The sequence below is a fragment of the Hippopotamus amphibius genome, chromosome 1 (assembly GCF_030028045.1).
Source record: "Hippopotamus amphibius kiboko isolate mHipAmp2 chromosome 1, mHipAmp2.hap2, whole genome shotgun sequence".
Lineage (NCBI taxonomy): Eukaryota > Metazoa > Chordata > Mammalia > Artiodactyla > Hippopotamidae > Hippopotamus > Hippopotamus amphibius.
In genome coordinates, this window is record NC_080186.1 from 7555295 (window position 1) to 7567749 (window position 12455).

Below are 12455 nucleotides of genomic sequence, written 5' to 3' on the forward strand. Positions count from 1 at the left end.
CCTGGAGAGTGGCGTGCCCACCTTCTTTGTGCCCTTTGCTTTCATTCAAACTCCATTTCTTAATAAATTCCTGTAACTAAACTTAAACATTTTCAGATAAGGTTTTCTAAGAAAAGCCTTAACATTTATTTTTTATTTTTATCATTGTTTTCCTTTTAAAACTTGATTGAATAAAAAATGGCTTCAACAGAAACTAGTGATTTTTGCATTATATTGAACATGTAAGAAATGCATGTCTGTTTTTAAATTCCATGCCCCAATTGAGAAATATTTCTAAGATTTAAGTTTTTACATATACTTTATTAGTAAAAAAGATCTGAAGAATTGTGGTTAAATATAATTTCAGCATTTGGTAAAATCAGTCCTGATTGTAAGTCTGATTTGGAGGCAAGATTTTGTGAGTCTATGCAGCTCTGCTCTGATGAATGTTTTTCCAAAGTTTATCCAATTAAGTACAGCTTCTGAGCAGACTTTCCTTTTCAAGACCAGATATGAATGCAGTTTTCCTTTTTTCTCTCTTTTCTCTTTCCCACTTTGAATTTGTGCAGGGAATAAACTGCCAAGAAGAGTGCCAACAGAGTCTCTCCAAGGCCAAAGCTTTCTAGCTCAATTCCCTCTTTGGTCTTGTCCTGGGTACAAAGTAAAGGACAACAAAGGGCCCCTGCCTTGTTTGTAAACCCCCTTCGCAGGCTGCTGATCACAGCAGGTCTTTTCCAGGAGTAAGCATATCCTTTTGGTCTTGTAAACTGATGTCATATAATTTCACAAGGCTCTGAAGTGAAGGGTATAGTATATCTACTTCATGTAGTTCTGTTTAAAAGATGGCCTTGTTGGAACAGATACTGGTGAATTTCTGGAGTTCTTAAAAAGTGTGAATGAATACACATTTAGAACTTCTTTTTGTGCAGCTCATCAGTAGATGATAAATGAAACAGATGTGACTAATAGGAAAAACCTGCCAAGGGTGCTTTGGACTTCTGAGTTGGACTTTTCAATTAATGGCCCCGTAATTCATTTATGCTCACTTTTATGACATTCATTACCAGTTAATTAAGAGTGTGGGTAGAGATTTAGTTCTTTACTCTCAAGGAACTTACACTTTCCCATATGCCTGTAGATGTGGTAAGATAAGGTTAACTCCAGCTCCTTTCTGTTTTAGTACAGTTCAGTGTACTTCTGCCCTTGCCGTGGTGCTTTCCATGATTTTCAGTCCCAGCCTCTTCCCTCTCTGTGTTGCTGTATAATACTTATTATCTAATACTCTGTTGGTACTTTTGTTATTGTTTTGTAGTGGTTTATATGTATGTTTTAAATCACAAGATTGTAAGTGTCTGATAGATTTTAGAATATTTTTTACATTTGATATCACATTGTTTACGCCAAAGCGTATCATTCAACTACACCATCACCTACCATTGCTCTGTTTGACTACTCAGATACTTGGCTTACTTCTCCCTTCCATCTGAATTTCTGACATCATGCTGGCAGATGTCCACGGCTGTGTAAACAGCCACCACCACAGCAATCATGATAAAATAGCTTGCTCATATTGAGCTCTTTCTATATGCCAGGCTCTTTTCTGACCACTTTACATTTACTCACTAATTTAATCTTTACAAGTCATATAAAATAGATACTGTTATCCCCATCTTACAGATGAAGAAACTGAGACAGAGGCTAAATGACTTCCCCAAGGTCACTAGAAGTAGTAAGTGACCACTATGCTGAACTTCCTTTGTAACTACTCTTAACTTTAAAATTCCTTGACTTCAGCTCAAGCAAACATTGGCTTCATTCTGTTCCAGTAACTCAGTATTGTGACCATATCTTCGAACATGTCGTTGCCTTTAGATCTCAGACTCTGATAATTTACAGCTCTCATTGTAGTAGTCTCCTGCTGTGTGTTCTCCCACCTCAAGTTTGGTCCATTGGCCCCTTTCAGATTTTACTTCTTTGTCTTCCTTTTCTCCACTGTGATTTCCGGGTGCGTTGCCTCAGCCATTTTCTTACTAGCACTTGCAGTTTTTAATTCTCCTTTACTGCTCTGCACGACCCACCATGCCAGTGCCAGCCCTGCATTCCCCACCATGCCAGTGCCAGCCCTGCATTCCCCACCATGCCAGTGCCAGCCCTGCATTCCCCACCATGCCAGTGCCAGCCCTGCGTCATCCCTATCATCCATAGCCTACCTTTTCACTCTGTGTAGTGGAGAAACCTCACACAGTGCTGGGGATTAGTGCCACCGCTGATGTGTAGTCTTAGGTTTCCTCTGAGTCTGTCTTTGGTGTCTGTGAAAGCATTTCTGCTCAGTTCCCTCCCCCGTTCTCCACAGTGGCTTTTCTAAAATTTTGACCATTTTAGTTAGGCTTCCCTACTGCCGCATACTTGGCATAAACCTTACCTACAGCCTCAGAGGAAAGAAAAGGTGTGAATTTCCCCTTCCCCTTCCTCTGCTTACAAACTTGTCTGCCTTCTTTCTTACCCTCTTTCCTCCAGTCCCGGGGGAAAGGCTACTCTCTCTGACTTCAGCTAACCCCTTGGCTTGTGTTTTGTATATCACTGCCTTCTCATCTCTGGGGACTTGCTGTACTACAGGCTACTTTTCTTTCCCTCTTTTGCTGTTTCCCCACAGTCCCTTGAACACAGCAGGCACAGTCCCACATTTGGGCCTTTGCTCTGACTCTTTCTTCTACTTGGAACACTCTTTCCCTGAAATCTGCTTGGCTGATTCCTTCACCTCCTTCAGGTCTTTGCTTAAACCTCACTAACTCAACAGGCCTACTCTGACCTCGTTTATGCACCTGCATGGCGCCCCTTCCCACCACACTCCAGATCCCCCCAACCTTGTTGTACTTTTCCTCCCTCGTAATGCTTATTATCACCTAACAGTCTATGTAACTTATTATTTTAATGTCCCTTCTTCCCTACTAGAAGGAAAACTCCTCCATGGCAAGGATGTTTATCTGTTTTGTTCACTGATTTATCCCAGATTCCTGGAACTGCCAGTCACATTGGAGGTACCTCATAAAAAGCTGTTGAATAAAGGATAGAAACATACAAGTCTTTTGTATTAATAAAATGGGGTGGGAGGAGAGCAATTCCTCCTTCATCCCTGTTCCCTCCTGGTTGTCTCTCCGTCCTCACAGCCAGCTTCTAGAAGCAGTGAGGATACTTGCGTTTCCAATTCCTTGCCTCCTAACGACTCCCGGGCCCACCACAGACTAGCTGCAGGGATCCCCCATTTCACCAACACTGCTCATGCTCTGGTTTCCAGCCCTTTGTTGCTGATACCAGGGGGCATACTTCACGCCAGTGCACCATTGAAAGTGTTGCTCACTTCACTCCCTCCTTTGTCTGCCTCTGTTTTGTGGGGCTGGCTGCAGTTTCCTGGGCCTCGTGCTTTTCTGGCCACTCACATGGCTATCATTCATTTAACACAAATTTTTGTATAACTTTTAAAGGCTTACTTTGTTTTTAAGAACTAGAATTTTGACTGTATAACATACTTCCAATGTTAAAATAAATAGCAGATTAGGCTATTACAGGAAAGTTTTATTTAGTTATAATTTATATCACTTACTGCTTCTAAAAAGGTTTTGAGCAGCTTACCACAATACTATATACATGGTGAGGGTGTTAAATATGGAGAAGAAACAAAAATCTGTACGACAGGAGGAAAAAGTCAATATACAAATTATAACAATTTGTGTATGTATATATTTGTATAGTGTGGTTATTGTAAGTTAATTTGAAACTTTTGAAAGTCAAGATAAAAAGGGAAAGAGAAATTATACACTTTTCATTCTGATAAAAGAAAGCTAGTGATTTGTCAAGAGGAACGTTTTTTCTGGTGGTGAATTCTAAAGGAATTCTAAGAGAAAGGTGTTACAGACATCCTGATACAGAGATATACATACGAAGTGTTTTCAACAGGTCTTTAAGTAAAAGGAAGAAATGATCTTCAAAGATGTATTTTAAAAAAGTAATCTACCTGCTTTCCACACTGAGAATACAACATTAAAATATAACATGTCTTTTCTATGAAGGATATGACTAATGTGGTTCAGGTGTATAACTTTATATAAAGGTAAGTCTGAGTATCCCAGCAGAAAACTCATTGTTTAATGACCCTGGTGAGAACCTGGAATACATGTATTCTGTGTTGTCATCTCAATGGAAACATACCAGTTAAACTTTGGGTACTGGTTTATCACCTGGCAAGACTGACACATTGTTGACACATGGAAAAGTCTGACCTGCATTCTTGCCCAGCTAGTGACCTACCTACCAGGCAGGTAGCTGCAAAAGTGTGGTGACAGGCAGATTTCAGAAAGAAAGGACCTTGACTCATTCCAAATTTGAAGTAACCTCTGACTGAAACTTCCATTTCTACATCATAGCTGAGCTGAGTTCATTTTAGTCTGGACAGTCCCAGTAGTAGCTGTTGTCATCCCTTTTGACAGTAGAAGAACTTCAGTGGAATATTGGGTTTTGAGTAGCAGAGTTCCCAGTGGATTTGCTAAAAGAACATTATAGGATGTGGCTTCAGATATCAGAATGGATTGACTTACTAGGTAGAGTTTAGTATTAACCATCCAAAGAGTGAAAGAGAAGACGATGGAAAGCTTCCATTTAGAATAGTTTATTTTAAGCCACAGGCGCTGTTGTTTCTGCATGCACCTCTTGGTTTATGATAATAAAATCATGTCACCAGTAAAAAGGAAGCGTCTTGGTTTCTTAATTGCAGTGACAGGAAGACATGCGTCTAATAAATCTAAAAATTGTTTCGAGTTATTTTCAGTAGTGGTTAAACCAGTTGGGGAGCCTGACTGAGCTAGTGCAATCTCACTTGAGGTTGAAAATCTGATCTGTCAGGAAACGCTTCCATGCAGTCTGATTCTTGACATTGGGTGAGAATGCAGAAAGAAGCTTTTCTTTTTTTTAATAAATTTATTTATTTATTTATTTTATTGGATGTGTTGGGTCTTTTTTGCTGTGCGCGGGCTTTCTTTAGTTGTGGTGAGTGGGGGCTACTCTTCATTGTGATGAGCGGGCTCCTCATTGCCGTGGCTTCTCTTGTTGCGGAACATGGGCTCTAGGCATGTGGGCTTCAGTAGTTGCAGCACACGGGCTCAGTAGTTGTGGCTCACGGGCTCTAAAGCTCAAGCTCAACAGCTGTGGCACACAGGCTTAGTTGCTCTGCGGCATGTGGGATCTTCCTGGAGCAGGGATCGAACCCGTGTCCCCTGCATTGGCAGGTGAATTCTTAACCACTGCACCACCTAAGAAACCTGAAAGACGCTTTTCTAACATGTGATCCATTTTGAGCTTTCACAGCTTGGCTTGTGGCTGATTTTTATCCATCGAGTCAAAAGACCAAGAAGAGACATACATATACACACAAAATTCATACACATGCAAAAATGAATTCTCACATTTCGGGGCCCATTTTATCAGTGTAGCTGTGGTCAGTGACACAGAGTATTGGATCCTAAAGACTGCTTGGTCCTCAGGGAAGGTATGCAAAACTTTAATAATAACAAGGGAATTTTCACACCCTCTCAGAACGGGCTCATTAGCTACAGATATTTATTTTGGGGTATCCATTTATTCTTTGTTATAATTCATTCTTTTTTTTCTTTTGGCTGTGCTGCACGTCTTGTGGGATCTTAGTTCCCTGACCAGGGATTGAACCTGGGCCCTCTGCAGTGACAGCGCCAAGTCCTAACCACTAGACCACCAGAGAATTCCCCAATTCATTCTTTAAAATGTAATTCAGTAGAAAAGATTATCTTTTAAATAGACTGCTTGTTGATATTGTAAATTTGTGGGAATATAGCAAATTGTGTGAATGTTGAATTTTTTTTTTTTTTTTTTTTTTTTTTTTTTATTATTTTATTTTATTTTTTTTGGGGGTACACCAGGTTCAATCAATTGTTTTTTTTACACATATCCCCATATTCCCTCCCTTCCTTGACGCCCCCCCCTCGATTCCCCCCCACCCTCCCTGCCCCAGTCCTCTAAGGCATCTTCCATCCTCGAGTTGGACTCCCTTTGTTATACAACAACTTCCCACTGACTATTTTACAGTTGGTAGTATATATATGTCTGTACTACTCTCCCGCTTCTTCTCAGTTTCCCCTTCACCCCCCGCCCCCTCCCATACCTCGAGTTCTCCAGTCCATTCTCTGTATCTGCTTCCCTGTTCTTGTCACTGAGTTCATCAGTACCATTTTTATATTCCGTGTGAATGTTGAATTTAAAAGACTGCATTTCTTGGTTAAATTCTGTTTTCAGTTGAGACAAACGTGTACTGAATAAAGCATCAGTGTACGAGAGCTAAGTAAACTACCGACTGCAACGTAGGGCAGAATGAAATAAGTAGAATGTGAAATCAACACAATATTTTTAGGGAGCAAAGAGAAAGAAGGTATGATTTTTAGCTTAGAAAGGGGGATGTTAAGGAACATATGACTTAATGCTTCCTGCTTCATGGTGACAGTTGACCTTGTGCTCAAAAGGTATGGACTTGTAATAGGTTAGAAGGGAGAGTGAGCTTCCGAGCATCGCATGTTTGGTGTAGTAAGAGGTGCTTGGTGGAGAAGGCTTAAAGTTGGGCAGTGAAAACAGACCAGGAGGAGGTTGGATTGTGGAGGCCCATGAATTTTTAGGTTGTGTTCTTAGGTCATGGAAACCAACTGAAGGCTTTTAAGGAGAGGGAGTAACATGCACTGACCTCTATTTTAGGAATATAATCCTGGCTGTTTTCTATAAAAAAGGGATATTACAAAACCCAGCCAACCAAAAAACTAAGATTATTTCATTCTTATTTGTTGACTTTGCTGAAAAGTCACTTTGAAAATTAGTCTTCTCCTTAGGCCCCTAATAGTCCAGGATGCCTCTGCGGGCAAGAGAGAATCAATGTTAAGCAATTGGGCAAAAATTTAGAAAAATTAAAATGAATTAGATCTAAATGTTTTATTATCCCTTTATTGTTAGTGAATGCTTCTGGAATTTTTGCTCCATTCCACTTACCTAATGCTTCTAATCGTATGTCATAAGGATGGAAAACTGGTCAGAGGAACAGTCTAGAACTGAGTTAGAGTATGTATGGTTGCCTTTCCTACCTGCCTTTGGCTCTTTAAAACTTCGAAAATGTATTTTAATTTTTATTGTTTTCCTATAACTTCTTAAAAATGTTCTGTAACTATTTTTTCTCGCTGTAATTTAAACTTGATTTCAGATTTATATAATTGGTAATTCTTAAAAAGGATCAGGGAGTTTTGAAACTGTAATTCTTTGATGGACATTCGTTATAAAAGAGATACTCTTTGTAGTTGTAGGGAAGTTAAAGTAACACTGTATAGTCCACTTAACTGTAGTTTCTTATTACTGTATAAAATTTTATCTCACTTGTGAAGATGATTGCAGCTTTACCACAGGACATTTAAATCAGAAAAAAATATGTATTTAGGTTCAGATTGTTTGGGGAAAGTTATTTTAAAATGTACATATCACTTTCAAAGAAGAATGACTTAGCTGTTTTAATTAGGAAGGAATTTGAAATTAATTTTATCCCTTTTCTTTTTGATCAGTCCATCTTTCTCTATTTTGGAACAGCTTATGTTTTTTATTAACACCATTCCTATATCAGTCTGTTGATACACAGTAAATTCAACCAAAATGTTTTGACTACTATATTCAAGACCATGTGATGTACGGGATTAGAAACATGACTAAAATTCTGTCTTGTCCTCAAGAAACTTAAATTTTACAGTAGAGATAAGAAAAACAAGTAGCTTATTCTGGTCAATGAGTTGAGATGTATTAAATGGAGAAATATTTGCATTTGATTTGCGAGATGGGGAGAATCTATGAAAGCTTTAGAAATAGGTAGCAGATGAGAAAGTCCTGGAAGAATAATTGGATTTTGAGAAGAACAGGAGAGGCAGACGGGTAGAGTGAGTAGAAGGAGGGTTGAAACAAAGGCACAGGGACAGAAAAACTTGAGATGCTTTCAGGAAACCGTTTGGTGGGTGGTTGTTAAAAAATGGGTGGAAGGCAGTGTTTTGTGGGCTTGTAAAAATAGGTGGTTTATGTTACAGAACACATTGAATGCCAGTGTGGGGAGTTCAGTCATTACTTGGTAGACACTAGAGAAACTTTGAGGATTTTAAGTGGCCAGTGATATGAAGAGACCTGTGCTTCAGAGTGTGAATCTGGCAGCAGTGCATAGTATGGATGGCGTAGATGAAAATGGCAGTATTGTGTAATACGGTTAGGGTAGGAGGAAGAAAGAAGTGGTTAAGATGGTTAACAGTCTTGGGTGAGGTGTATTGAAGGCGTAAAAGGGATGATATGGTGGTGGTAGAAATGGAAAGAGATTTTAGAGGTGGAAGCCATGTAATTTGGCAGTTGATTAGATGGATAGAGGAAGCAAGCTATAGGCCTGTGTGGGAACAGGAGAATGGTGAGAACATTAAAAGAAATAGAAAACAGGTGGAAAAGCTTGGGGAGGTGGAGAGATATTTGGGCTTTGGGTGTGTAAGGTTGAATGAAACACCGGGAGGATGGCTGGGTAGAAGAGTCAAACAACTATTGAAAAGTGTTTGTGTGTGGGATGTTAACTGTTAAAGATGTTAGTATTTTGGCTTCTGGTACTTTATATATCTAAATAGCACTTCATAATTTAAAACTCAGCAAGGAGCTTTCAGCTGTTGTCGGTTTATGAGTTAGCAGCATTTAACACTTTGGTAGGCCCAGGATAGAGCACAAAATAAGAAAGTTTTGTTTTGTATTTTTAGTTTAAATATCTACAGTATTTATTAATAGTCAACATTTAAGTCTCTTTTATTGGCACCCCTCCCCCAATCATGCTATTTAATTGAGGAAACTGGGTGACTCGAGCTGTAGATTTTCTCTGTATTCTGAGTTTGGCTGATTTTATCTTCTAGGTATCATTTAAATTGTTTGTTTGCTCCTTATATATCCTATAGACTGAGGCTTGGTTCTATCAGTTTTTTTGTTTTTGTTTTTAAGAGAGTGGAATAAGAATATTTACTAGGTGGTGCCGTGTGTTTCCTGTTGTAACACATCAGGAGGCATAGGCCACTCAGGTGTCCCACTTTTAGCAATGTTAACATTGATGATCATTTGGTTTCGATTTTATCAGCCTAATTCATACAATATAATGTTTCCACATCAACCAACCTTTCATTTAAGGCTTTTTTTAAGTAGATAGTGATGATACAGAGACCCGTTATGTTAGTAGGGTTAGGAAATGGTGACATTCTAATTCTGTCATTTCTTCTGCTTTTATTACCTGGACTTTTTCTGTAAAGAAGAACTTGCCCTCATTGACTTTGGATGTCTTGGAATATAGTTTATACAGGATACACAGACTGGATGCGTGCTCCATTCTTTTGTTTTATTTGCCAGTTTTCAGAATAATGAGGTTTTTGAAAATATCGATTGTTATGAACTCATGAATTTATATATTTAATGTTTTTCAGTCCATATGTAGTGTGCTTGTATGTATGTATTTTTATGCTTCAATTATCTTATCTTTGTCCAGTGGGAGCCCCTTTAAGTTGGCACCTGTGTCTTTTTGCCATGACCCCATTCATCTTTGATTTCTTGTTTGTGTTCATACTAAAATGTCCCAGAATCATCTTGAAATTTCTTCCCCAGACTTGGAATTAGCCATTTTTTCAAGGAACCCAAGTTCAAAGAGATTTTTGAAGGAATAGGATTTTCACTTTGGGAAGCTATTAGAGAACATGCAAATTAGAATATAGTCACGCAAAATGATAGGAGTGTTCTTACAATGTGTTTGGGGCTCTAAGTGCTGTAGGAAATACCAGTGGTTCCTGGAATGTTTGGGTAGTCATTTGGAAGAGGTAAGACTGGAGCTGGCCCATCAAGGAGCGGAGAAAATGAACACCCATAGGTCTGTTGTAGGGGAGAAATTGTTAGAAGGTGTGAAAGAATGTGTGTGGGATAGTAAAGGAGCTTGACTAGAACAGAGTACCTTGACTGATCTTGTAAGCACTGGGGAGAAAGAAAAGGTTCTTGGGTTTGGAAGTGAAATTGAAAGCCATGCTTTAGAAAGTTGAATATTGCAGTAGGGTTAAGCAGTTGCGTAAAGTAGGGTTCTAGGCTGGAGGTTTACAACATAATCTTTAGAAAATGAAAAACAAAACAAAACAACCCATACCTGGGCCCTATCTCAAAACAGGGAGTCCAGGTTCATTTGCTTTTCAAAAGACCCCTGTGTGATTGTTTGGTGCAACCCACCATTTAAAGACTATTGGGTTAAAACTAAAAGCTCAAAGATTAATATCTCTGTTGCAGTTATGCTGAACATGAGGTGGTAAGAATATGAATTAAGGTTAGGGTATTGAGAATGAGAGGAAGGAAGGGATAAAAAAATGGAAATTTATGTTTTAAAGGTTTTCATGTGGTATTTCATTAATAATGTTAGCACTAATGAAAGGATTGAAAGAGAAGGAAGCAAAGATGACTCCAAGATTTATGGCATGGGGCCAGTATGAAATGGGAAGCTTGGCAGAGATTGCTAGTTCGGGGGAGAAGATAATGGGATATACTGAGTGTTGAGATGATGGCTGTATGTTAAAGTGGACTCTGGAGGGTTGAAATGTGTTCTGTGTCTCGCTTTTTGTGAATGCCTCATTCATTGTCTTTTGGCAAAGTACTCAACTAGTGACTGTAGATCATGCTATATAGATTGGAATGGTTAATAACTACACTTTCATTTAATAGATGTGATTAAAATAAATATTTGATATATTGAAAAATGAGCTGTCTGTTTATTGCAAAATAAAATGTGAAACAGTCTGGAAAAAACATTGCAGTAAATGTAGAAATGTCAATAAATATTATAATCATTTGAAACACAAACAAAAGTCAGTAAACTGGTTAAAGGACTTGAACAGATAATTCTCAAAACTGGGAAATATAATTCATTAATTCATTCCTTCAACAAACATGTAGTGAACTCTTTCATCAGATACTGTTTTAAGTGCTAGCAAACAGGGTCTCTGAGCATTCTGATGGTGCTGTGAGAGATGGACAGTAGACGTGTTCCAAAAAACGAGAATTGCAAATAGTGATAATGCTGTTAGAAAATAAGATACGGTATTGATTTTTGCCTTTTCCTGTGGAAAGCGTTAGTAGTTGTACAGCTAGAGGTTAGCATTCCTAACCTTTACTTAATTATGTGGAAAAAATTGGTCAGGTTTAAGTTCTTTTGGAGTTCCCTGATAATTGGACCCATAAGTATTTTTCTTTTTTAATATTTTCTTCTGTTCAGTTCTTCTTAAAGATGTTTATATAACAGATAGAGTACAGATTGAGATCTGTTGTTTCTTGTGGAAATTACTTATGTGGGTTCTTTTCACAGAATAGTGTTCGTTTTGTTCTGTTGGGAGGGAAACTATTCCTTTAAAGAATGTTCACATTTTTTCCTGTGGCTTCATTCAGTAGTGAAATGTAGTGATTTGATTCTGCCGTGAGTCAGAGGATAGAACTTGTGTCTCTTGGAATCGCTTCTGCTTATTGTACAGGGTGGTTGTGAGGGCTAAATAAGGTACATATGAAAGGGTTCATCGAGGTTAAAGGAATCCCCAGATACCATAGTTAAAGAGGGTGGCTGGAGCTTATGTTTGTCCTTTACTTTTTAAATATACATCACGTAACTGGATGTTTCAAACTGAAATTGAAATATAAAAAGTTCAGTGCATATCTTTAAAGACAAATAATAAGTTGTTTTGCAGATGGGAGGCTACTTGTGTAAGGAACCCTCTTTAACAAATGAACGTTTTGGTTTCTTTCATATATTACTGAAGATTGATCCAAAAAAACAGCAAGGAAGATGTTTGCTACTTTGCAGTTATATTTTTATTATGAAATCTAGGGACTTTTTAGGTATGGTAAAGAGATAATGGAGCAGAAAAACAAATTACAGTCTTTAATTTCCTATCTGATAATTTACTGTTGAGAATATAAGAATTATAGGGAAGAACAGGGATGAGGTTTTTAGAAATGGAAACAGATAGTACTAAGATAAAAGATTATAGCTCTTAGGCTCAAGTTAGCCCATGCTTTCTTTAATTCTGATTATCTTGTATGAAATTTCTTTCTTTTTTTAAAGAAAACTTGAACATAACTTCATAAGAAGATTTGATTCTTTATTTCTGGACTACATATATATAACAAGACCATCAGAATGTCGGGAGCCTCAGTGAAGGTGGCTGTCCGTGTGCGACCCTTCAATTCTCGAGAGACCAGCAAGGAGTCCAAGTGCATCATTCAGATGCAAGGCAACTCAACCAGTGAGTTCATGTTGTTTTCTATCAATTCTATCTGATTTTTCTAACCATGTCCCCTTTCCTTCTTGCTGTGATCAGAATAAATGAACATTTGGCTGTTAACAC

General features: G+C 38.3%; 1 protein-coding gene and 1 non-coding gene across 10 annotated transcripts in view; one reads left to right on the top strand and one right to left on the bottom strand.

The window, feature by feature from the left end:
* KIF1B (kinesin family member 1B) overlaps positions 1–12455 on the top strand; it is a 142928-nt gene that overhangs the window by 1892 nt on the left and 128581 nt on the right. For 8 of the 9 annotated variants that reach the window (XM_057696078.1, XM_057696079.1, XM_057696034.1 and 5 more), the window contains exon 2: positions 12173–12353. In XM_057696078.1, the coding sequence (XP_057552061.1) occupies positions 12248–12353 (106 nt within the window). In that variant the 5' untranslated portion in view covers positions 12173–12247. Of the gene's footprint in view, positions 1–12172; positions 12354–12455 lie in introns of those variants that run through there. The other variant, XM_057696055.1, reaches the window with a different exon arrangement.
* TRNAD-GUC (transfer RNA aspartic acid (anticodon GUC)) lies at positions 5674–5746 on the bottom strand. The gene has a single exon. It is a non-coding gene; the product is annotated as a tRNA-Asp (tRNA).